The sequence below is a fragment of the Rhododendron vialii genome, chromosome 13a (genome assembly GCF_030253575.1).
Source record: "Rhododendron vialii isolate Sample 1 chromosome 13a, ASM3025357v1".
Taxonomy (NCBI): Eukaryota; Viridiplantae; Streptophyta; class Magnoliopsida; order Ericales; family Ericaceae; genus Rhododendron; species Rhododendron vialii.
In genome coordinates, this window is record NC_080569.1 from 17,054,154 (window position 1) to 17,080,495 (window position 26,342).

At 38.5% G+C, this 26,342-nt stretch overlaps 4 protein-coding genes across 4 annotated transcripts; 1 reads left to right on the plus strand and 3 right to left on the minus strand.

The window, feature by feature from the left end:
* Nucleotides 1–4,850: 4,850 nt before the first annotated feature.
* LOC131313036 (vesicle-associated membrane protein 722-like) lies at nt 4,851–10,210 on the minus strand. Its single transcript, XM_058341097.1, has 5 exons — nt 9,875–10,210; nt 7,332–7,473; nt 7,128–7,248; nt 6,330–6,392; nt 4,851–5,238 (listed from the first exon to the last, which is right to left on the minus strand). Exons 1-5 carry the CDS (start codon nt 10,062–10,064, stop codon nt 5,086–5,088), a joined length of 669 nt encoding a protein of 222 aa, XP_058197080.1. The 5' UTR covers nt 10,065–10,210; the 3' UTR covers nt 4,851–5,085.
* A 4,494-nt stretch (nt 10,211–14,704) lies between these two features.
* LOC131313923 (uncharacterized) lies at nt 14,705–16,727 on the minus strand. The gene is made up of 4 exons (XM_058342416.1): nt 16,704–16,727; nt 15,296–16,594; nt 15,150–15,213; nt 14,705–15,048 (listed from the first exon to the last, which is right to left on the minus strand). The coding sequence occupies exons 1-4, from the start codon at nt 16,725–16,727 to the stop codon at nt 14,705–14,707; spliced, it is 1,731 nt and encodes a 576-aa protein (XP_058198399.1).
* A 125-nt stretch (nt 16,728–16,852) lies between these two features.
* Nucleotides 16,853–17,680, minus strand: LOC131313924 (uncharacterized). Its single transcript, XM_058342417.1, has one exon. It carries the CDS (start codon nt 17,678–17,680, stop codon nt 16,853–16,855), a length of 828 nt encoding a protein of 275 aa, XP_058198400.1.
* An 8,009-nt stretch (nt 17,681–25,689) lies between these two features.
* Nucleotides 25,690–26,239, plus strand: LOC131313037 (vicilin-like seed storage protein At2g18540). The gene is made up of 3 exons (XM_058341098.1): nt 25,690–25,778; nt 25,901–25,959; nt 26,048–26,239. The coding sequence occupies exons 1-3, from the start codon at nt 25,720–25,722 to the stop codon at nt 26,155–26,157; spliced, it is 228 nt and encodes a 75-aa protein (XP_058197081.1). The 5' UTR covers nt 25,690–25,719; the 3' UTR covers nt 26,158–26,239.
* The last annotated feature ends 103 nt before the right edge of the window (nt 26,240–26,342 follow it).

Here is a 26,342-nt window from a genome sequence, read left to right on the forward strand (position 1 = left end):
ATGCCATGAACACGTTGCGCATCAAGGCGTGAAGTGAAGTCTCATTGTACTTGGTTACGAAGGTGATGTGAAGTACATAATCGTGAGGGCACCTCAATTCAACAACTAGCTTTTGACATTTAGTGCAACCCAAGACCGTGTAGAATAATTAGCCTACATATAACTCAAAATGAGACAAAAGTTACACTAATCCTCCCTATGCAAAAGTTGTGTACATTGTTTGATTTCCTTGAAATTGTGGGATAATGGGTTGAAATTTTATTGACAGAATAATGAATGATGCAACTGTGAGCCACACGTACGATTGTTTGCTATGGGCTCTCAAGTATGTTACTGTTGAACTGCTTACAACTACCATCCGCCCATCACCAATTTCTTCTTAGTGCATACAAAAGTTTGTATACAAGTCGGATGATTGTGTGCTTTGTGGCTCTAATGTATGTCTACTTGGTTTTAAGGAGTCTGCATCACCTCTCTTCTGTGCTGCTGCTCTCAGTTCCTAGAATAGAGGCCTCCTCAAATGAGGTATCTGGTTTCATCAGTTATATTCCCTATCTATCTTATTCATTATGAAAATTTCGAATGCTGCTCATTCTGTAGTAGTACGAACATAATTTCAAGCTAATTGTTCTTTGGTGATGAGGTGAATTTCATATGCATATGGATGGGTTGAATATTGCAGGAGTCATTAATGACTAGAAGGAATGATTCAAAAGGAACCAACTTTTTAATGCCTTGATTATTATATTCATCTGTGGTTCAGAATTCTAGGTTGAGGCGTTGAGTCTCCCATCATCCTTTAAGGTAAGAGAAAGATTATCTTAGAGTGTGCTTTTGATGCTTCCATGACTTGCAAGGTGGTCGAAAACTTTAGAACTCCAGTATTAAGTTGAGTTGCATTTGATCTCACACAATCTTATTGTTTAAGGATGAGGCCTCAAGAAACTTTGTCCAGAGTAAGAAAGATATTATACATTAATAGTCGCTTGTATCCCTTAGTAATGCAATCATGTAGTGGTAAAGTTACTATTGGTTCCATGAGGTTCTTGAAAATGGCTTGGCAGTTTATATTGTATTTGTTTTTGAAGAATTTTGAATTGGTTAAATGTGCTCCAAACTCTTTTGAGTCGTGTACACATTCTTCGGTTCTGTAAGGGTTGTTATTACATGGTAAGTTGTTCTTTTTACTAGCGGTTATGAAAGTTCTCAAAAACTGTAGGCTAGTCATTGTGTGGGATGGATGTTCTAGAAGTCCATTGTGGCTTCCAATTTGTTGTGCTTTTTATTCCCCCAAGCAGGTATTATAAATTAAAAACAGGACCCTTCCCCTGACACGATGTTCTGTATGTCTAGCTTGGGGCTTCTCACCTCTTCCAGCGAACCAAACATCATTGTGCCACATTACTTGTTATTTGTTGTTAATGGGTAAAATCTAAAAGATGCCCCATTACCAAATGATTAAGCAGTCTGTGACACCTATGGTTGGCCTGTAAATGGTGTCTTAGAGTATTGTCCTGGGGCTACTTGAGAAATCAATAGATCTGGTTTGCTATGAGTTGTTTTTGTGGTAAAAGTGGGAAATGTCTGCCAACTGACCTATATGTTTCTTGATACCTTTTTGTTTATCCTAAATTTCTAAATAGCTGGCTGAAGAAAGAGATTGGAACAACTCAGAGGAACAAATTCAGTTTCAAGCCACTGATTTGTAACACTGGGCATGATTGTTCAATGATCTTCTAATTTTGTTGTGTTATGGCTATAATTCTTTATGATGTCTTGTTCTATATATATAGGTGGCATTTTTATTTTTATTTTTGGATAAACAATAGTGGGCATTTCTCCAACCTTGATTTTCTTTTTTGGGTAAATTAACTCTCCAACCTTGACTTGGGGTTTGATTTGAAGAAACACAATTAAAAATGATTAATCAAATAGCACCATAAAATGCAATGGCGTATACATTTATCAACTGGTTTTCTCGGCCGGTGTTTTTTTCCTCTAATGAAAACTGTAATAACTTTTGGAAGTGTTTCTGCATACTGACATAGGTTGGCACACAATATGGCGTTGTCTGATGAGTGGCTTACTTGTATTCAGTAATGTCTTCTGTGTTGTAAGTTTTGCTAATGAAATCATCTTTGTGTACACATAGTCACCACTTTTAGTGTTGCAAAATCAAATGTGAAAAGTAAAACTTTGTTGTTGTTTTGCGGGTTTTGAATGTGGAGCCCATTATTAACCTTTGTTTTAGTATTGTGGTGTAGAGGAGCTTTGTTCAAGTTCGACACCATGTTTGCACCTGCCTAATTGTACATGTGAGCGCTGTGAATCTGTACAAGTTTTGAAATAATTACTATAATCATATCGTTGAAACTAGCGTATTGGGATTGGACATCTTGAGCATTCTTTCCTGCATATTGGATATTACTATAATTGGTTGCAACAAATATAAGTAAATACCGGGTTAAATTGCTGACTAATATTATGTATATGAATTGAATTCATTCCTTTCCCCCTCCTATTGAACAAAATTGAGCATCCCCATTTTACTTTGTGTGGCTTGGCAAAAGTTTTGGTAATAATTGAGTGCCAACAACAAATATCAGTTCTAGAGATATCTATGGAGAGAGATGGTACGGGTCATATGAGCAATGTAAATTAGAGTTGGTATCCTAGAGAATCTCGTTATCTTGGACATTTTATATGAGGACAATATGTTATCCCTTGTCTCTCGTGATTTTTTTTAAATGCCAATCGATTCTTTTAAAATTTATGGAAAAGCTATTGTTAAAAACTTTTTCTGAAGTTCGTCTATGAGATTTGTCAAAGCTGAAGATTTTTTAGTTTATATACTATCTATGATTTTGCATAAAACATGAATATCCTTGTATAGAAGGAAAAGAGGTTCTTATTTTCTTTTATTAAAAGATTAGGTGATGTACGTCATTACATTTGTAGAGGAACTAATCTAAATATACGAGCTCTAGTAATCCCTTCTCTGCATATTGTTAAACAATCATACCATGATATTTTATTCTACTGGGAGAAACTGAACGTTGAAGTTTTCTTGGAAGTTATCTACTGAGAGGTACCTATTGAAATTGCTTGCTTTATTACAGCTATTTCGGAATGTGAAATTCTAGTACGGATGGCTTGCTTACTGTTTAAGCTGCTACTTCCACACAGTATAATATTTGGTTCATGTGCAGGCAAATGCTCTTTGATTGTCCTTGGAGACATAATATCTAATGTAAGTATGCTTTTATTTCTCTTGGAGGCTCCTTACGCTTAGGCGAACATTGGTTCTCTTGCCACTTCGTCTTCCTTGTTAGCATTGCTATGAATACAACTCTGGTTTTAACCATTACTATGGTACACATTTTTGTCGGGACTCGACAAATACATTCACTATACCTCAAGATGTATGGGATGTTCGTTTATTTAAGCGGCTACCATCGGTGTAAGTGTAGTTGGTCAACTGTAAAATGTCCTTACGCGCATGTTGGGGCTTGTATGCCAAGGAAAAAGTTGCCACATTTCCGATATTAATTATCTGTAGCATCATCTGTAGCATCATTTCGTATGTAGATATTGTACAAGGACATAGACGAGGAGGATTTTCATATGCAATTAATATTGCTAATTGCAGTCCTCTCAAAAGAAAAAAAAAACTAGTGGCAGGCTTTTGCGGCCTTAAAATGTGAGTACCAACACTAGTGATAGTGTTTCAACGAGCTGATTTTGTGTGCATGGTACGCGTACTTCTTTTAGTGAAATTGGGGCCTTGTACATTTCCATTGAATCAAAACAAAAATATTACCTTGGGTGTCCTAAAACCATTAGTTGATACAGAGGTCAGTGGTTGATTGCGGAAATGTAGCAACCAATTGCCACATCCAACTAAGGGTGACATTGGAACCAAATTGGAAAGTCTGAGTATTTGTTTGTCCAAATTGAAAGGTGAAGGACCAAATTGAATTTTAGACCAAAGTCGAAGGGATACAAAAGAAATTTTCCCAAAAAAATGGTTAACGATACTAGGCGAGTTAAAGAAATTAGTCTTCTGCAAAACCAAGAAAAAAAATGGTTAACGATACTAGGCAAGTAAGAGAAATTAGTCTTTCACAAAACCAAATTTTGAGTCATATTTTCCTCCTATATGAATACTATTTGTATGGATAGAAGGATTCCTTCTATATATTGTATAGAGTCAGGAGGTGTGGACCGGAGCTCCGATCCGCACCTTCCCATTTCTCACATTTTCCGATTGAATTTCGATGATCCGAGCCGCTCAATGTGATCAGAACGTGATTTTAAGGGTACCCGCGTGAAATTAGCAAAAAAAATGACCGGGAAGGGCTTGATCTGAGCAGTTATTTTTTGAATGGTTCAGAAAAAAACCGCTCAGATCAAGCCCTTCCCGGTCATTTTTTTTGCTGATTTCTCGCGGGTACCCTTAAAATCACGTTCTGATCACATTGAGCGGCTCGGATCATCGAAATTCAATCAGGAAATGGGAGGTGCGGACAGGTGCGGACCGTAAGGGTGTGGACTTGATCCGGACTGATACTGTATATATAATAATAGATAATTATATAAACAAAATATGAAGCTATTTTTGAAGCAAATTTACACTTAATTCATATGTAATTAAGTGCGTATTAGGGCTATACAGACTCAAACCGTATCAAGGCTATATGGACTCAAACCGTAGACCTTCTCGGTAGGGCTGTGCCAGTGGTGCTCTACCTATTTTTAAAATAACTTCTCAGCATATGGTATATGCTAAATTTATCACCGAAACAACCAGGAACATGACAGTTCGGGAAGTTTCATTGTAGACAAATAAATATTTCTCAATCCAACCATTCACTGTGATTTCATCTTTTCCGACACAATTTTCTGGTATAACTACGACTTTACAAGGTCTTCAGCTGGCAAGAATTAGTTTTCTTTGCACCAATATTAGGCAGTATTTAATTGGTTTTCCAGCTACATATACATTTTTGGGCGTAATTGCAAAAGGCCTGCAATAAACACGCACAAATCCTATTCTTCCTTTATATGGTCCTCATAGAAAGGTGCTCACTTTTTTCCGCAGTTGAACCCACCACAAGCAGAAAGGATTACAACAAGGATCAAAGCTATCAGAATCCCCAAGACAATGAGCTTGATCTTCATGTTTTGAAGCCAAATCTTCCTCCTCATATTCATCCCTGAACTCTGGAAATCTTGTGCCTGATCCAAGTTTCCAAAACACAAAACGAAAATGTGAACTCTCTTTTGCAATGTAAATATACTTATGATAAAAGCAAGTTAGGTGGCTGATAATGCCACGATTATTTTCTTTAATGCCACCACATTCATAGTCTTCCGACAACTCTCTCTCTCTGGCAATGTAGCCCCACCAGGAGCTTCCTTGCCTCGCTTAAAAGAGGACCGATAGCTCTATAGCTTTGAAAAGAACTACAAGGCTTTTCTCGCTTTTAACTCACAATGCAATGGCGGGATATCCTAAAAAGAGGCATTTCAAAAGTCGTCTTCTCTCTCTCTGTGGTCCACCAGAGCAAAACAAATGGAAAGATAAGGTTGCTGACATTCTTTTATCATGTACTTCCCGACCCTTCTTTAATTTGGACCCCAACTGTCATAGAAGACCAAATGCGTGCTGACTGCTGATCTATCCCTTCAAATCTAGCAAAAGTCTCCTTGTTCATCAAGGAATTACTAAGTAATAACTCTATCGGTTCATCAATCACTTGATCTTGTACTTCAATTTAATTTGCAGATGTACCACGTGAAAAAGGAATGACTTCTATAACAGGTAAGAAAATGGAGTAAGAAGAGATGGAAATAAGTAAATTTTTGTTGGACTGGCAGAGGGAGAGGTTGATCTAGTGGTGGGTCAGGGAACAGGTTGTAGGTGAAATCAAAGAAAGAGAGGGAGGACTGGGAGAGCAGAAGTGGAGAGAGAGAGAGAGAGAGAGAGAGAGAGAGAGAGAGAGAGAGAGAGAGAGAGAATCCAAGTCTATTTTTCCCTCTCATAATCCTTTCCTTTGCTAAATCCCTCCACAAATTCAACCCCAATACAGCCCTAATAAACTAATGTGTCACTCGTCCGAGCAATACCTAATTGTTGTACGTACAACAACAGGCTGAAATCTCATCGGGGTGGTGCATGGAACTTCACGAAAGTTTTACTTTTTACCTGACATCGCAACTCTGGAAGGAATCTTAGCTCTTTGAAAGTTAATGGAAAATGGACACCCACTCACATGAGGGAGAGTTTGTGTGTGTGTGTAAGAGTCTGAGGAGAGAGCATGACTAACCTGGTGATGGAGGTTCTCAGTTTTATCCACCAAAAGCTCTATCTTTCCCCCACGATCCAAAACCTATATCATAAAACAAAAAGATTGCCATCATGTAAGATATCAGGATTAGAGTTTTTGCGACAAGGGGGAAAACACAATTTGTATGATGCTTGTACCATGAAAAGGGAAGACAAACTACACTACACAAGTCCTCAAAACATAAATGTGGGCTACAAAATACAAACCTAGTTTCAAGATACCAGCCTCGTGCCTAATGCATCCCCCTCCTAAACAATGTAGATTCATTTTGGGCCTGTTTGTTTGATGGACTAATAATTAGGGGATATCTGATATATAAATCAATATGGTAAATATTCCGATCGGCCTAATAGTGAGAGGATTAATAATACCCCAAACCCCATGGTAACGTATATGTCACTTTGTGGGATAAAGATATTTAACAAGGGCTGTAAAAATTAACGAAATACCAGGTGTGTGGTCTCCTTGAATATATATGCCTGTACTTAGTTTCTTTTTAAAATTTAACCAGTCAACTTCGCTATTAATAAAAGAATAATAGACTTAGAGATACGAGTTCAAGCAATACCCTGTAAGCAAGGGAGTTCCTATGCTTCCTCTTCAAATGGATTCTATGCTTCCTTTTCAAACGGACATCCCATGGTTCACATTGGACAAACTAAAATAATTGAAGGCAACAAACCTATGGAGTTTGAGGTCATTAACATATGTTACAGAACTCTAATGGGTGCGCTTCCATACGTGAAAGAGAATGGAACCAACAAAACACATATGTACCTTTTCAATATTCTCCATCATAACACCTTTGACTTCTGAAACTTGAGCCTTCACCTTCGCAAGTTTGCTTATCTCTTCAGGATGCTCCACACAGTACTGCATATGTTCCTTTAACTTTGATCTGCAATTAGTTTATGGCCTGTTAGTTCTAATGTAGCAAGATTTTGCTTCCATGTTATCATGGTCCTAATAAGACTAGTATACCCAAATTCCTTGTTTAGGCTGTTCGCAGGAGAAGTTACAGCCATGCCACCCCCATATCTTGACACAAAGTCATCCTTAACACGCTCCAGAAAAGCCATTGGAATTTGTCTTCCAACTGTCTCATCTGCCACTACACAATAAGCTACAACCACCAAGACTCATTGAGAAAATATCATTTATGAACTGTTAACTACAAGGCTATCAAACATGACTTACTCATTTGCCAGATTCCACCAAGTATACAAATGGAACCTAACCATACATGTCCTACTATTATATCTTCCAAATCGTCTACACAAACAATCCATCCTTCTCCCCCCAAAGGGCGATTTTAGTAAATAACCAAATAGAATACCTGGTCTAAGGGTCAAGTTAATAATCTTTCTTACATCTCCCCCTCCGGAAGCCCAGGCATCATATACGCCCCCAAAATAACTGGCCAGGCCGCTAAAGTTGCTAAAGTAGTGATGAATCCGGTCAGTAAAATGTTTTTATTGCCACTAGAAAAAACATGCTACAACAGCAGAGAATCATTCAGGATATAATCTCCTAAGCAAATAATTTGTTTCCCACCAATTATACCATTTCTGGCAAGAAACAAAATTGTTAAGAGAGTTATCTTCCTTTCCATTTCTCACTTAACCTATAAACCGAACATGTAAAAAAGTTCTATTTCTCATAATTAATGTATCATCCCCACCAAAATACTCAAAACCAACAGGCATTTTAATATGATGTGTTTCTATTTCTGATTTGAATAAACAAATTGTCTTTCCTGGGTATCCTGATCAACCCAAGCAAATTGACATTCATCACAACCAACGAGTTTTAAACTGTGTCACAAGGGAACACGGCTAAATAAGTGATAATGTTTTCGAATACACGTTCCGCAGTATAGAACACCTTCATCCAATTACATTTTCGAATGCATGTTCTGAAATATAGAGCACCTTCACCGTGCAAGAATGTAGCCGAGGTGAACACTCCAAAGTTTGACCAAAAAATTTCAACGTAACAAAGTAAAAGGCTTGAGATAATGGGGGTTTGCAAGAAAGTATGTTAAGAACCGATTATTATGCTGTTAGAAATGTGTTTTGCAAGAATAACCTCTCTTTTTTTGCCACTACACAAATAACTTGAATAATCGTATATTTCACCTTTCATTTTTGATAGCTCATGTCCGGTCAAATCACAGACAGGACTAATTCAGGATTAATTCCAAAACCAAATTCACTTATTTTATTGAATAATTGAATAAGTAAACAGTTGAATTCGATTTAGTTGGATGGTACCGCCAAAAATAGAGTACTAACTCCCAATTCTTATTGAGTTAACCGATCAACTTGCTATTGGACATTTATTCTTGAATTCGATGACTTTCACACAAAAATTCACCCTAAATTGACTTTATTTATTAGTATGAGAATAAATCCTACTCCTCCTAGTCCTGGGTATTATGGGCTTGGAAAAAAAGCTGGGGCGTATCGTTCAAATCACTAGTCCGGTCCTAGATCTAACCTTTCCGCATGGCAAGATGCCTAATATTTATTGTCAACTAGTCAGTCCAATTAAATCCACAATGTACTGGCTCAAAACAGAGATGAAAGACCCGATAGCAGGCGGGTGGTCCAAATTGTAGTGGGCCGAATATGACGGCTCGGTCAAGGTAACTACGCTTGGCATATGGCTGAGTCCAACCCCCAAGTCCTGCCTGGGAGCGTTGAACCGTGAGTGAGCTTATAGGCTCGGTATCTTGGTTCGGCCTCGGTGGAATTCAGTCCAACAGCTTACGTCTGACACCCTCTAGGGTCGGCCCAGTGTTCAGCCACTGTGGCCCGGCCATGGTTCCCTTGGCAGCCTAACCACGTGCACGTAACAACTTTATCCAGTGGTTATGGATTTGGATAAAGACAGATGCACATGGGGTGACAGCTAGTGCTCATAAGTGATAACTTTCTTATCCCTAACGTCAGGAGTGATGTAGCTGAAGGCGGTTTACCTACATGTGCTCAGCACATGCCCGAACTTGGATAGCAAGCAAGGACACTCGATATAAAGGAAGTAATGCAACCCTAAGAGGCACAAAATCTTCTCCACTCACAAACCCTAGTACTTTTAACTTTCCTCTCCTTGCTCTGCACTTTCTGATCCTCTCGCAGGAAGACTATTCCAGAGTCCCTCCGGCTTTTGTAGTTGTGATTCCTTGTGCAGGCTAGGTGAAGGTCTTAGGCTGGACCAGAGGCTCAAGAGGTTACCTAACCCAGATCAGCTAACCCACACAAATGTTAACTTTATTTTGGTGCTTCAGTGAACGCTTAAGTTTTAAAAGTCAAAGTAAATTGTAATCTCGTAATCTGATGCTACCCAGCCCAGCGGTGTAACAAATTAGGGCACGCCGGCTATCCACGTTCCCATTTCACTAGAACATACTGTAATCTTTAGATAGAATAAATAAATAAGTCGAACCGATCCAAAAAGCAAGAATTATAATCGGGATTAGAAAAAACTAAACAAAACAGAGAAAGGGGCAAGGCGGCACTGACTGAATCCGTTATCGACAAGGTAGTTGAAGGTGTGAGCGTCGCAGTTGTAAGTGAACTTGTTGGTGGTGGTGGGGAGCTTCTGGAGGCACTGTAACGCTATGGAATTGAAATTCCCAGTGAATTCCGTGAACTCCGACAGAACCACCGGCCCGCGAGACACGAAAGCGTAGATCAGCGACTTCTGGCCCATCCTATCCTCTGGATCCTCACTTTGTCGATCAAAATTCGTCTTCTCTCTCTTGTTCGTCCTTGGCTTTTGCTTTTGTGGAGATGCGGACAGAGACCGAGAAGAGATGGGTGAGTCGGAGGAGAGTGAAAGGGGGAAAGGTTTTATGTGGCGTTTAATTGAGTGCTGCTACAAGTACATACAACACATACGCATTTTGGACCCTTTTCGAGTTCTATGAAAAAAAATTCTTGCCGCATATTTTGTTTAAAATAGTTTGTTTAGCATCCCTATAAAAAAAAATAACTTAATCCGATATTGGCAAAGACATTAACGAAATATCCAACCTACTACATTGACATTAAACAAACTATTTTAAACACAATAAGCGAATCATTGTGTAGGATCCAAGATGGGTCCAAAATCCGCATATACGTGGTGTACATACATGTATGTACTCATCATCGAGGATCCCCTGTCTTAGTGAAATCCGGACAGGGGCCTGTCCCACTCCTCAGAGCTGTTGATCTTGCAAATCAACGGTTGAGATCTGCCAAGCCAAAACGACGTCATTTTGGACCAGAAAGTGTTCGACAGATTTCAATCGTTGATTTGCGAGATCAACGGCTTCGAAGAGTGAGACAGGCCCCTGTCCAGATTTCACTCGGACAGGGGATTTGGTCTCATGTACTCATAGACATTTTGGATTTGATTGTTTAATTTAGCTTTGTATGTACTGGACTACTGGTGAATTTTTTATTTTTTATTTTTGGTAACGGAGGAATAGTCTTACAGCCAAGTCACTAAATGGATCCGACTGCTCAACTCAAACCTCCGGATGAACTAACGCGACCAAACTAGTCACAGCCCCTCACTTACTACAAGATACTTATTCTATGTAAAATCGAATCCAGACCTTGAAGAGTATTCCCAAAACCTAAACAACCCAATAAATCACTGGGCAACCCTACTTTCTTTTGTCATTTAATTACAAGTCGAATAAAAGTTGTGACAATTGAGATCCATTGAACAGATTCTTTTCATGATTCAATGACTTAAGATCTAAATCTGCTAATTTAACCCCAAGAGGTAGGTTGGCAGTCAAAATTGGGACTTTAAAAGTTTATTCATTACCGAGGACTTTAAAAGTTTATACTAGTGGCCAGAGCACATGCATCACGTGTGCAAGTCGGATTTTCACAATATTTTTATAAAAATGCTTCCCACTTATTGTTGGATCAAATTTTCACAATTGTTGTGAAAATCTGATTTGCACACGCATCGCATGTGTAACGACCCGGATTTTTGACCCAATTTTTTTTTCTAATATAATATTATTAGAATTATTTTCCTTAATGCAATTCTTTTTTTTAAATACAATTATGCATACAATATATACATACATTCTTTTTTAAAATTTTCTACACATACATGCGTACATGCACACTCCTTCTCCTCCCTCACCTCAAACTCCTCCCGTCTCTCCGTCTCCTACTTAGTCTCTACTTCCTCCCTAACCCTAAAACCAAGCCAAATTCGTCCATTTCAAATCCCATGAACCCAACCCTATTAAATTCACTCTTATTCTCTTCCACCAAAAATTTCCTATAAACTCCCCACCCCATTGACCCACGAAATTTACACCACAATATTTCCCACGCCCCACCAGTCCAAAAGAGAGAGAAAACCCATAGAAACTCAAAGCTCCAAACAATGGAGTTTTAGAGAAAGAAGGAAAGAGAGAGAAAAGTGGGTTTCGTACCAAGACCCAACCAAAACTCAATCCGACCATTTCAATCTCTTCCTACTACTCCTAGCATCACCAAACATCGTCCAATTTGGTTCCAAAGTCTCCCGATCAAAAAAAAAATCGAAGTCTTCTTTCTCAAAATTCAAGATTCGTTTTTAAATCAATTCGATCTGATTAAAGGTATTATAATCCTATCCAACCTCTTCTCTAAATATATTAAGTGTTTATATGCTTAACCCTATGTCCCGAACGAAAAAATATAGTTTACCGCGCGTTTTCTGTCGTATTCACCAATTTGATATTATTTTTGAGCCTGACACTCTATTTGTAATTCTTTGCGAAGAAGATGACCTTTTTGATATTTATTTTACAATCCGTCTGATATTAATATTATGAAAAACTACTGATCTGATATTACTTTCTTACAATGTAACATCCACTTAGTATAAAACGTATTAATTATATCAGTTTAATTTATCTGGTAGATTTAGTTGTTTTTAAATGTTTCGAAACGACTTTTCGACTTTCCGAACATTGTTTTTGACCCTCGAACTATTTTTCCTAGACTTTTCACACCTGAAAGATCATAACTTGTTAAGATCATATTTTTTTATTTAATTATCTATTTATTGAATTATTTATTAGTTATCTATCAAGTTTACTAACGAAAAATCTTTGCGACCTTCCAAACAACGTTTTAACACCCAAACTAATTTTTCCTAGACTCCTTGCATCACAAAGATGATATCTTGTTAAATTTATATTTTTTTTATTTAATTTACTATTTATTGTTATTTCTATAGCATTTTCAATCAAAAATTCTTTGCAACCTTATAAACGTTATTATAAATGCCCGAATAATTTTATTTCAACTCTCTATATTCTGAAGATGAAATTTTGTTAACCGTAACATATTTTAATTTGTAAATTATTTATTATCTATTTACTTCACTTTCGGCCACTTTATTTAACATCTTTATTTAAATAAATCCCGTGACCCTCCGAACCCAACTTTCGACACTCAACTAGTTACATAGGACCTTTAGGACTCTTATTAAGGTCATGATAAATATTCTAATATTTTTATCTAATTAATGTATTTAATTAGTTTTTAATTAATTAAAAAGAGCCAAGAAAATTTTCCTTTTAAATTCCTTTTAAAACTCTTACTTTATTGTTGACATTGTGACTATACAAGATTAAGGGCAACGGCCCATTCATAATAAGTTGCGTGGTTACGTTGTTTATTAATTGTTTTAATTATTATTGATTTGTTGTATATTGCATCAATACTTGATTTAAATGTTAGATTGGACCCTAGAGACATGGGGTGGTATGCGAATAGAATTCATTAGACGGTGCTAAGTAATGGATGAATTGAAAAGTTTTATTTGTAGATTGCCTGCAGGCGTGATGTTGAGATTTGTGATGAGATTGAAACTGGCGTGTGTCCAGTGATGAATTGATAAACTGGCGTGTGTCCAATGATGAGTTGATAAACTGGTGTGTGTCCAGTGTTGGCGTGTGTCCAGTGATGATTTGATAAACTGGCGTGTGTCCAGTGATGATGGTGAAGTGGTATATAAGATAGGCGAACCCTAGTTGTGATTCAGGCATGATAAGCTTTCCCCTTGTTGTAGTTATTGGGATGCATACTCGGTACATAACTTAGATGCATCTGCGACAGCAAAGGGAAGTGACCTCATGGGACCGAGCATGGCTAGCGGTTGAGGGAAGAAAGATCCCGCGCAGGAGATCTTAGATTACACGACAAGTTAATGGATAGTAATAAACTGGTTTATGTGGAACAAACTTTGTCTTGCTTTTTCGCACTATTATTATCCTGCTGCTTGCTATCTGTAATGTAAGAGGGGTGGTTGGGTTGGATTATTCTATTGGGTGATTTATCACTCACGGATACGTCTGTATCCTGGCAAATTGTTTGCTTCGGCGATCAATTTGCTAGAGGGCGCAGGATTCACTGGAGATGATTCAAAGATGTTGCAGTTCAACATAGAAAGAATATCAGGAACAAAGATCGAGTATGTTTCGAATTTATATCAAGCCTAGAGTCAGCTCTGTAATTAATGTATTTTGAATCAACAAATTTATCTTGTGACTGCAATAGTTAAACTTTATTTTGAAAAATTATATTTATTTAGCAAATTTTCTTAAAATTTTATTTTATTTTGCTTCCGAAAAGTCGGGGCGTTACAGCATGTGCCCGGCCTCTAGTATTATCCTATTGTGATAGATAAACAACAATTAAATTCTCAAAAACTCAATCGAATTGTTATATACTGTAGTAACAATTAACATGTATATACATATCTATACATTACCAGGCCAATAGCCACAGTTTTGCTAACGTCGCTACCTCCACCAATTTTGCCACGATGTAATACCTAAGTACTCTTTTATAAGATTTCATAAATCAATCGTGTTAGCTCTCACGGAGAACATCCATTTTGAACAATAGATGTCTATCTTTACTATCTGTTGTGAAGTCAAAACCTGTCATTCGATAAAGAAGATATTGTTACTTTTTCAAATTTTCCTAAACAATTTTCTTCTAATGCGATAATAAGCCACACAATATCGAATAAATTAATTTACTTATTATCTGTTGTACATCTATCGCTTCATCAGTCATAGCACTCTCATGTTGACAATTTTCCCAAAGTTGAAATATTATTTTTCTATGAGACATTCCTACATAATAACAAAAAAAGATGAGCAACATAGAATGATTTTTTTTTTTTTTTGTATAAGAAACTATCTGTTCACCAATGAGTAATTAAAGTATGAACGATGACAACAACTTTAATAAAGTTTGGCCTTGGAGATTGGTAACATGAAATAGAAAATATGTTCTTAACATTTAATTTACTACGAATTACAACTACAAATATTTTTAATCCAACGGCAATAAGGCATCCTTATACACAACATTTTTGGCATATACGCCTTCATGCCTTCGAATATTGCCATTCTTCACCAAAATTTTTGTGGTATTCTGCGATGTGCCTCTTGACAATGCCACATACAATTGACTGTGGCTAAAGACGTCTTCCGGGAGATAGATTCCCGCGTGGGGGATCGTTTGTCCTTGTGCTTTGTTGATTGTTAAGGCAAAACTCAAACGAATAGGAAATTGTCTTCGAGTCATCTCAAACGGAAGTTTTATATTCTCAGGGGTCTTCAGCGGAATCCGATGAAGGAAAGTTCTGGTACCTTTAAAAGCACCCGTTAATATCTCTGCATCAATGAAATTACTTTTCAAAGCACGACAAAGTAGTCTTGTGCCATTGCAGAGCCCATTTCTCGGATTGAGATTTCTTAAAAGCATAATAGGGCACCTTCCTTCAATCTTAATTCATGCGGGGGTAATCCTCCGGGTGAAATAGAATTCAAAAACTCTTGCTGGTATAAATTGCGGGGGTCATTTTTTACTTTATCAAATGAGTAGTAAATCCTTTTCTCGTTCGGAGAATTTCTGATTCACCCTCTTATTGAGATTCTCAGCATCTTCATTCTTCGGAGTAATCAAACATCTATCAACCATGTACTCGGAATCAGCGGCACAGCTCTCAATGTCAGGAAATACATCTTCTATTAGTTTATCAATTGACCTGTCATTCTCCCATGGTATAACCATTGACGTAGGAACCTCCATCATTTCATCGTCAATGGTAGGTTCATTTCCATCACCGACACAAAGAAGAAAATCTGAGAATTCACGATCATTTACAGACCTCATATTTTGCTTCAAGCGAACGACTTGTACGTTTCTCCACATCGTTGACTTAGCAATGCTTGCATTAATGGTTTCTGCCTTTGTGCCTTTTGGTACAACTGGGAGTACTTGGCGAAAATCACCGCCCAAAACCATAACCTTTCCTCCAAATGGCATTTCCACACCCATAATGTCCCTCAAAGTTCTATCTAATGCTTCTATGGCCAAACGATTTGTCATTGTAGCTTTATCCCACAATATCACTGACGCACAGCGTATTAGTTCAGCCAAATGAGATTGCTTGTTGATGGAACACATAGAAGATCGATATGGATTTAAGGGGATCTTGAATCTTGAATGTGCAGTTCTTCCACCAGGCATCAAGGTAGCTGCTATACATGATGATGCTGTTGCGAAAGCAATATGACCTTGGCTCCTCAATGACGCTAATATAGCACAATATAAAAATGTCTTTCCTATACCTCCTGGACCGTAAACGAAGTAGGTGGCATTTTCTTTACGTTCAACAGTTCCAATAATTGCATGAAAAGCAAAGGCTTGATCCCTATTTAGTGCAGAAATAGAATTCAAATTTTGCTGAGAAACGGAGACAGAAAGCTCATCTTGTATTATCTTTGGAATTGCAAAGCTATCTTCATAACCCAGATTGAAACTTGGAAGGTCATAATCAGATATTGTTCTATTATGTTGGGACAACAAGTCATTTAACTCTTTCAGCAATCTGTTAAGAAGATAGGAGCTGTTGATAGAAGTTGAAGAAGGGTAGTCTTCACTCATAAATACATGAAAATCATTCCATAAGCTACGAACACCTGTTGGCTCACAGTAAACCAATATAAATACAAACATTCTTCGTAGAGCGGATGGCATGCGAGTGTTAGATGCCTCAGCTAGACATTTTCGGATGCTATTATCACACTCCAATAAACCTTGTTGTTCAGTTGCAAGTTGGAATGTCGAGCACTCAACTCCATCAACTACTAAGTTATCCTCCCATGATTGTGGTGCCCTTACATGATTAAGTAGAATGTGCAAGTAAACAAATCCCTTTGAAGAGGTGAAACTGTATAAATTCTCCCAATAACTTTGTTATAGCCCACCCTTTTCATCTAATTTTTCGGTCCACAATTCCATCTGTGATGTTGCTGAAACTCACTGTATAAGTAGCAATTTTCCCCATTATTCTCAGCATTTGTCCTAAAAAAACTCAGTAAGGATTGTCCTAGCGCACCTTTCATTAAACAAAACTTCTGGAATACTTTGGTAACAATAGAATGTGACTTGCTGCTTATTTGGTAGATGTATCTATAAGCACTCCACAGATGGATACATCCGAGTCATGGGAAACTTGAATATCTTCCATACTGCTTTAGGAGCACAAACCCATCTTGCATCTATAAACTGTTGTATCTCATCATAATTTGAGGCTGGACGCACTTCAAGAGATACTCGATCAGGACCCTTGTACACATACTTGTACAAATACTTCACACTGATAATGTTGCTACAAATTTCAACATTAATGTGACAATTGTACTTTAGAATGAGCCATGGATTGTAAGGTACGACCCAATTGTTGTCAATTGCAGTTCTCTCACCATTGTCTGAAGGTCTTGGCGGTCGTCTTCGATAAACTGGATAGGAATCATCACCCATAGTGGTGACATTTGCAAATTTTTTGGGGAATTTCTTTTTGCACACTCCATTTTTCATGCAAGGACAATTGGCATTGCACGAACCACATGGACCATGTATCATATGATTCACTACAGCATTATAAAGTTCGGGTTCTGTTTCTATATCTGGGGTCTTAGCTCTGATAACACTATCGTAATCATCAGGAGTTTTCAGCTTGTCATTCTCATCTAGGATAAGAAGAATATGCGCATGGGGTAATCCTCTCTTTTGGTTCTCAATAACGTAAACATACGTTGTTACTTTACCAAAACCATGTTTGTTGAGAATGTCATCCTTAAACTCTTCAAATTTAGACATGAACACTCTAGCAACTAAATCAAGACGATCACTTGGGGCTTGTCCGGGCAACAACTTATTATGGATTTCAGGCCAATTAACATTGCATGTCATGGTGAGAAAAAGATCTGGTTTACCATACTTTTGAACCAAAGCCATGGCATCCTGATATCATTGATACATGTCACGGGGACAGCCAACGAATGATGATGCTAATATGGTCCTTTGTTGTCCGACATCACCTAAGTTTATTTTTTCTTAATGTGTTAATGTTCTAACGTATCGAAGATACGTAAGTACAGATAATTGCAATAACATTTATCATTTTGTACATGCATGCCTATACCCATGTGTACAGAATCTTGTAGCCCATCATACAATTCTGCTCAGATTTCCTTTTGATGAGTACGCATCCACCTAAGTTCGTGGGACTCGATTTTAACGTAATTATCCACAATGTGTTGTTGCAAGAGACGCCCACCATGAAGAAAGAGCGATTGATCATTTGGATGAATCTAATATTTAAGAAGATGCGAACGTAACATTAAAATTGTATTCATGGTGCAAGATGAGTTGTTTGAAACTTGAGTTGAATAAATAAGGAATTTTAAATTACCTGCAATATGATCATTGGTATAATGCCCTCGAGATGTACCACCGAGCGCGAATGAGGGCATTATACCAACCCCGGAGATTACCACCTAGGGCTCCATACCGACCCCGGAGACATATTACCGAGGGCTCCGTGCTGATCCCGGAGACACAGCACCGAGGGCTCTGTACCGACCCCCGAAACACAGCACCGAAGGCTCCCGAGCAAGCCTCCTGCGCCTTATGAGACACAGCATCGACAAGAATCCTTGCGAATGGCTGACTTGGCCATGTGCTTCGTAATCGCCTTATCCGATGCGTCATCTATGATGTCACCTGAGGCGGTTACCCGAGCGTGACCTCCACGCGCTAGCTTGGAGGCCAAACAAATCAAGGTCTATAAATATGAAGGGATTCTAACCTGTAGAGGTAGGCCATTCTACCCTAACCCTAACCCTAACCCTAGACCTAAACCTCTCTCCTTACATCTAACTTGATCATCGAAGGGTCACTGGGCTTCTACAGCCCTAGTGACTTGTTGCAGGTCCAACGGCGAAGGCGCGGAGCAAACGGAGGAAGGAACCGAAATCCTCACACGATCAGGATCCCAACAATTGGTGGAAAACGCCGGTTTGGTCTTCTGAAGCATGAAATAACACTGTTCATTGCACTGTTCATGTTATTCCCGAGGCCTATCTCCTTCCCAAGGCTGTCGACGCTCTTCCCATCACGACCAAACAGTCGTTAGAGAGGACGATATTTCTCCCTAACCCGAGGCCTATCTTCCTTTCCCTAGATCTGACTTGATCGTCGGAGGACGCACGGAGCTATAAGGAAGGAGCCAGGAGCAGAGCTCGAACCGACTGATTCAAATCCGAACCCCAACACATAGAAATCCCGACATGTACAATTTGTTCCATCTTCATTGTGGCTATTAACATCCCATTCATATGTCCCGTACGGTAAAAGTAAGGGATATTGCAATAGATCATAGAATCCAACAATATCTTGAATATTGAGGAGGCGAGCACCGATACATTGAACAACTATATCTCTTCCACTTATCAGTCCAGCTTCATCTCCACTGACCACAATTGCTGCCACTTGGGATGCCGTTGGAAGATTGTATTGACGATGATCAGGTGGCTACTCTCTGATGATTAAATTGCAATCTTGAATATCTGAACGTTGCGCCATTTGACAAAACGTATGCACAAACGGATTTTGAGCATCTAAGATATTCTTTATCTTTTCAATAATGTGTTGCCGTAATACGTTTGACTCCTCCATTCGATTTTCACCTTCGTGATCAGTGTCATATATGTACATCTGTAAAAATCGTGGCCTTTGATCTGAATATGGTACCAAACTTTCAATCCTATGGTATATTGTGCCTTAAGCACGAAAAGTATACACGCCCCTTAATCCTCCAACCAATTGTTTGTCGACATGGACACCCATCGAAGTGAAAGAGAAAACATGATTGTATGCTCGAATGTTTTTTCTAAAATGTCTACCATCTGAGGTTTGCTCCCTAAATAATTCGATAAGCTCAACTGGAGCCGTTATAGATGGTAGTTTTGTTTTTTCAGATTTACAACACAGTTCAATTGTCTCATAGTGGAATATGCGTGCACCACAATGCCGACACATAGTAGGTTGTGGTAGTTGTGACCGGGGTACACCTTGAAATTCGTGAAAATCTCTCGCACAATTATATGTTGTCATGCGAGTACTATATGACCGTGTAGCCCTTTCCACGCGGGTGATTCCATTGTCATCCATTAATTGAATATTTAAAAACAACAGTTAGTATTAAAAGAGAAAACCTATGGTCAAAGAAACAATGCATCATCTTTTTAAAATAACAAAATCTTTAGAAATAATTTATGTGCGCATACCTTCTACAAAATTTTGGAAGCTTTGTTCATCTCTACGATCAGTTGTGCTACCACTTGAACTGCCATGCTCGTATGTTGCATGATTAGGCGTGAAATGGGACAAAGGTGTCAAATGTGTTCGATGCCGTACTTGGCTGTAATAGTGTTATCGTGCATGTTAAGACAGGAAAAAAAGTTAGTAGGAATACAAGTTAGTTTGGAATTTAATTTAAGAGTATTTGGTTGACAATATTTTCCTTTTTTGTGAATACTTTCATTTGGTATAGGCATAGTCTCATGAAATACGTTTAAGGTTCCTTCTTCTGGTATTACAGGCAAATGTGTATTTCGAGGATGTTGGGTAGCATGTGTCTGTCGATGACAACTTGTCATTCCCATTGTATTGAGACCTTTGGATATGTAACACATTTGAGGTTTTTTTTTATGCCAAATATACGATATGGTTAAGACATGGAAACATGACAAATTAGAACATAAAAATACCCTAAGATACCTGATGGAGGGCAATGCCTTGATGATGGAACTTGTCTTGGGACATTGTTGAGAAAGTTCAACATGTATCCTCCTGTTTGAAGTATGCAAGTTATCAATAAGATTAGAAGTTTATTTGGCATTTAAAATTGAGAAAAATAACTGTAATTTTTTATTTATGAATTTGGGTGGTGTCATTGGTTGTAGTTTGATCGTCGTCGTGCCAATTGTTGTTGACATTGCTCATTGCTTAAAGCAGCTCGTCTTTCTCTAGCTCTGTTACATCATCTCAATCTGTGTTGATCATGAGTAGGTAGAGTGGGTTGTTCTGTGCGATTAGTTGACCTTCTCTGTGGTACTTGATCAGCAGTAAAATTTTGTGTAGATGTCTATTTTTCTTGCACAGCTTGTTGAGGATTGAGACGTTGTCGACGGCGTCGTTGGCTGTCACGATTTTGTTCTCTTACACGTTGTAGCCATTCTGTAGATATTTGCTCTGATCTATCTCGTGTTTCCTCCTCCATAGTGGGTCCCTTATAAGCATTGAAAGTGTTACAACAACAATCTATTCTAATAAGCACGAAGCTACAAACTGGCTCTAACTTTTCTATGCATTCAAATGCCCATAAAGCCCTATAAGCAATGCACTCCTAGGCAAAGTTTCAAAATCATCACCAAACCACCATTCCAACGGAACCCAACTCGCTCAAAATGAAACCAATCACAACATTTATTTTTTGTTTTTTGTAAAAATGCTTCCCTTTTTTTTTTTTGTTACCCATCACCAAACCACCATTCCAACAGCTGCTCCGTACCAGATTAATGGAAGAGAGAAAAAGGAGCATGTGTAAGAGGTAAAACAAACTTAATGGTGTCCCTTGGAAGCATTAAAAGTGTTAAAACTACAATTACAGACTTTGATTTTCAAAGTGGAAGTTAAAATTAAGAAGATGCTGAGTCACACACACCCTTAGCACCAACTGCGCAAAGAAGGGAAAGATAGAAGAAGGAAATAAACAGAGAAATTTGACATTATCAGTTCTGTATTTTTTTCATCCCACACTTCTATATTTCAACTAGAGGCCGAGGCATACGCGATGTGTGTGCAAGTCGAATATTGAAAAAATATGCACAATAACTTCCCGTCTTTGTTTGATTGAATATTCACAAATGCACAATAGCTTCCCGTTTATTGTTTGATTAAATTTTCACAAATGCACAATAGCTTCCCGTTTATTAATTGTTTGAGTGAATTTTTCATAAATTTTGTCAAAATTCGACTTGCACACGCATCGTATGTGCCCCGGCCTCTAGTTGTCCTCAATATCAGACACCCACAATTACAAAAAGTGTCGAGTTTTGCATGGGCATGGATCTAATTTTTCTAAATTTAGAAATGTGGTACTCTATCGGGCAGAAGGGTAGAGACTTCACCACTTTGTAAGAAGTTGAGTTAATTCACCACTCCCCGCAGTGGAGTATGGTCACAGTGTCTCTGGCCTTCGGAAAACCTCGATCGGCCCTCCAAAAACCTGGCCCACCCGCGGCAGCGGAGTACGGTCACAGTATCAGTGGACCTCCGAAAATATCCCGGGGTAAAAATCCAAATGATTTATCTCATTTTTAAGGCTATATGAATTTCCCCCGCATGTGCCTTGGCGTTAAATTAACTTGGAAAACTACATCAATGTTTACCAAGTCCCTTGTATCAAAAGAAACATAAAAAAAAGGGAGTTCAAAATGGTGCACCAAATAGCACGCTCAAGTTGGGTACGAAATTAATTTGATAAAAGGCTAGAGAAAAAACGGCATAGATGATAGGAAACGTACTGAAAATATAGAATTAACTTTTGTAGCAGATCACAATGTCCATCCTTGAAGCAAATTAACCATGAGCATCTGAAGGGTTCCCCCCCCGGGTGCTGTCAAGGTAGAGAGGGGAAGAAAACTGTTTCGTTTGTGGATGTGGAACAGTTGTTGAACATGGAGTGAATTGTGTTTTGTACAACGTGGGTGTAGATGATGTTGGACGGAGCAGTTGAAGGAAAAAAGGGGTGTATTGAGGACATCTGGATATGTAATGGGGTGGTAACTGTTTTTGAGGGTTTTTTTGTGTGTGTTAAAATGTCCAATATATCCCCATAACTAACTATTTTGTTTTGTGTGTTTTTTCTCTTTAAAGTGTATTTTAGGAAAGGAAAATACATGACAGGGGAGACACCAAAGTGGTGCTCCCCCATTATATATTAGAATAGATTACCCATAAAGAAGGGGAAAAAAAAGAAAGAAGCTCTAACAGAAAAAGGGTTCTTCTCCGGCACGTTCCCGGAGAAGAACCCTTTTTTTTTAACTATAATAATTATAGTAGTAATCTAAAAGCCCACAAAACCTCCAATGGCCTCCAACGGAAAAAGGGTTCTTCTCCGGCACATTCCCGGTCTCTAACAGAAAAAGGGTTCACGGCCTCTATAATTATAGTAGTAATCTTTTTTTTTATCCGCATTATTATAGTAGTAATCTAAAAGCCCCCAAAACCTCTAACGGAAAAAGGGTTCTTCTCCGGCATGTTCCCGGCGTGCCGTAGCCCCAGTGTGAGAGACACGTCACCGGTCATGGTCCCGAACCTTTTGAGCATCGATCCAGACACTGCAGTAGCAGTGCTGGTCCTGTACTCAATCCCGATGCCTAGACACGTGTCAGGATCATAGTTAGCGGGAAAAAAGGACATAAACAGTGAGAAATTAGACATTTTCATTTTATTTTACCTTCGAACGCCTCCAATGTATACAGCTCACCCTGTTCATCTATGAGGTTTGACACATTATACCGGTGTTGCCACCAATATAATATGTCAGGGTCACCAAATGTAACACCGTGAGCTACAAAAGCTCAATAGAGTAACCCATACCCACTAGCCCTTAAATTACAAACGTTAAATCATAACATTAATAGTTAACAATGTCACGTCCGCATTCACTATTTCAACTTACGTTGGTGTCCATGATTTTTCGAGTTTCTCCTACACGACTCCTCGTAGACCGTGTCACCATTTTCCACATTTCATAACCATATCAATATTTTCAAAATCGTTTTTAACACACCCAACCTCGGTTCCACCGTTCCGGTCTCCCGAGTATCCTCACAATGGTTCCGCCGCAACGAGTTCCCATTGGCACACTTTGCATTAGCTCCTCTCCGCGGATAACCAAGCCACACACCCAACCTTGGTTCCGCCTTTCTGGTCTCCCGAGTATCCTCACAATGGTTTCGCAGTCCCGGGTTCCCATTGGCACACAAAACACACACCACACAATGGGCTACCACGTCCGGCCACATTGCGGTTTCCAAAATATTTCACCTTTTCAAAACACGCCTTTTCATTAATCACACCCTAGGTGTCATGTTTCTACTTTCTCGATTTTCGTGTCTCGTTTTCATGCATAGACTCCGCGGTAGGACTTTTCACGTATACATAAATCATTCATTGAAATCTTTAAACTAACAAGATCATCCAACTCAATATTATACCACCAGTAATACAAGCAATTCATGTATGCATGCTCATAACCATCCTAAATATCAAAATACGAATACTTCTAAACAAGCGATAAGTTTCAATCTTTCAAAAATCCATTCTTTCCTCTTTTGTGGAAAGTTCGAAACAACACATGTTTATTGAAGTAAAGGTTCATTATTCAACATGTTCATACCACCATTAGCAAAATGAGTTTGTTAACCATCATGCATTCTAAACATAATAATCGATAGATAACCTTATCTACTTAAAAATACTTCAAGTTATACTTTGAACTAAAGAGTAAGGACATTCTACCTTCTAACATACGGTTCTATACGTAGAGTTAGGGGACAAGGGGTTCTACATATACTTAGAGATAGCGTATATGGGACTCTACCTTTCTTCTTGGCGGTAGTTGACGACTACGGAAAGTAAGTTGGTGTTTGGGCGAAGTAACTTCTTACGATGAGCTTCCGGGAGCTTCGAAAGAGAAGGGTTTCTCTCAAAACTAGTTTGTGACTAAAATTACTCTACTTTATGGATCGAAAAGGTGATTTGGGGATGAGTTTCTTGAAGCACAAGAAGAGCTTCAAGAACAAAGAAAACTAAGCAAGAACAAGTAAGAACACAAGACTTTCTTAGAGAGAGAAGTTGCTAGGTGAAGGTGTGTGTTGAATGGCATGAGGGTGGTGCTATTTATAGCAAAATTTTGGACTCCCTCTCCTCCCCCATGGCCAGCCCTCTCTCTCTCTTCTTTCCCATGGATTTTGCTCCATTGTTTGGTCAAATCAAGCCTTCAATCAAGATCCTAGCCTTCCCTCACTTGTCAATCCAACTTTTAGGCTATGAACTAGGTGATCATGAAGGGTTTTTGTCTAGTCTTGTCCTAGGTTGATGTTGATTGCAAGAAAGAACATAATCAAAGGCTAGGTTTGTATTTTGGAAGGCTAGAAATGGGTTGGCATGGTCATAAATAGCCTTAAGGCTATAAGGTAGCTTGTTGGAGTGGACAATACACAAGCCCACACACACACACTCTCCCTCCCTCTCTCTCTCTCGGCCTCTCCTCTCTCTCTCTTCCAATGTACAAACATATATATAAGTACATATATACATACATCTAGGAAAGTAAAACCTAAATAATTAGGCTTAAGGCTATGACCTAGGTGTGCATGCATGGCATGGCTAGTCTTGCTTCTTTTGGAAGCAAAATGATGGTTATGACTTGTCTTATCAAATTGTATATATATGTATATACACTTGGCAAGTCTAATCTCTATTAACCAAGGGATAATAATTCCCCTAACATTTGTTACCCAATGGGTAAAGAAAAAGTAAGGTTGACATGAAAGGTTGAAATGACAAGGTTGACTTCTTGGATGTAAGGTACAAGATTCCCATGTGACTAATCTTGTCACACACACACACACACACACACACACACACATACATATATATACATATATATATATATATATATATATATATGTATACAATCCGGTTCTACTCCAGGATCCCGGAAATGAGAATGGTCCGGGACTGTGTTGTGAACCGTTGGATTAAAATTAAAATCCAACGACCTGGATTAAAAAAGCCAAAAAACTCTCCAATAATTACACTTTTTCCCCTCCCCCTCACACTTTCCCCCTTCTCCTTTTATTTCACCTCTTCGTTCAGACCAGAGAGACAGAGAGACGACGAGGAGAGAAACGCGAAGAATGAAGAGAGAAGAAGAACGGAGACGAAGACGAACGACGTCCCGCACCAACCAGCCAAGGTATCTCTCTCTCTCTCTCTCTCTCTCTCTCTCGAACTTGAACTTGAACTCGAACTCGAAAAATCTCCAACTCGAAAATTCTGGATCGGAAGAAATTGCTCAGAAATTAGTTTTTTTTTTAGGACGAACGACGAAGAACGAAGAGGAGGAGAAGAACGAAGGAGATCGACTGGAGAACGAGGTATCTCTGTCATATTTTTCTCTCTCGTTCAAAAAAATTAAAATCTGGTTCGGAAGATTTTTCTCAAAAATTAGGTTTTTTTTTTTAGGACAAACGACGAAGAACGAAGAGGAGAAGAAGAAGAACGAAGAAGTTCGACTGGAGAACGTGATTGAACCAAATAAGGTATCTCTCTCTCTCTCTTCACCGTTTGACTGATTTGAACCCTTTTTTGTTAGGGTTTCGATTTTGATTCTGGAATTGTGTTTGTAGATGGTTTTTATTTTGATTAGTTGTATATGAGAAACGAAATTTGGGAAAATTTGTAACTTACAGTTTGCTTGAATGTAATCATTTTATTGGGCAATAATTTTCTGAAATATTAGTCCCATGTTTGGTACTGA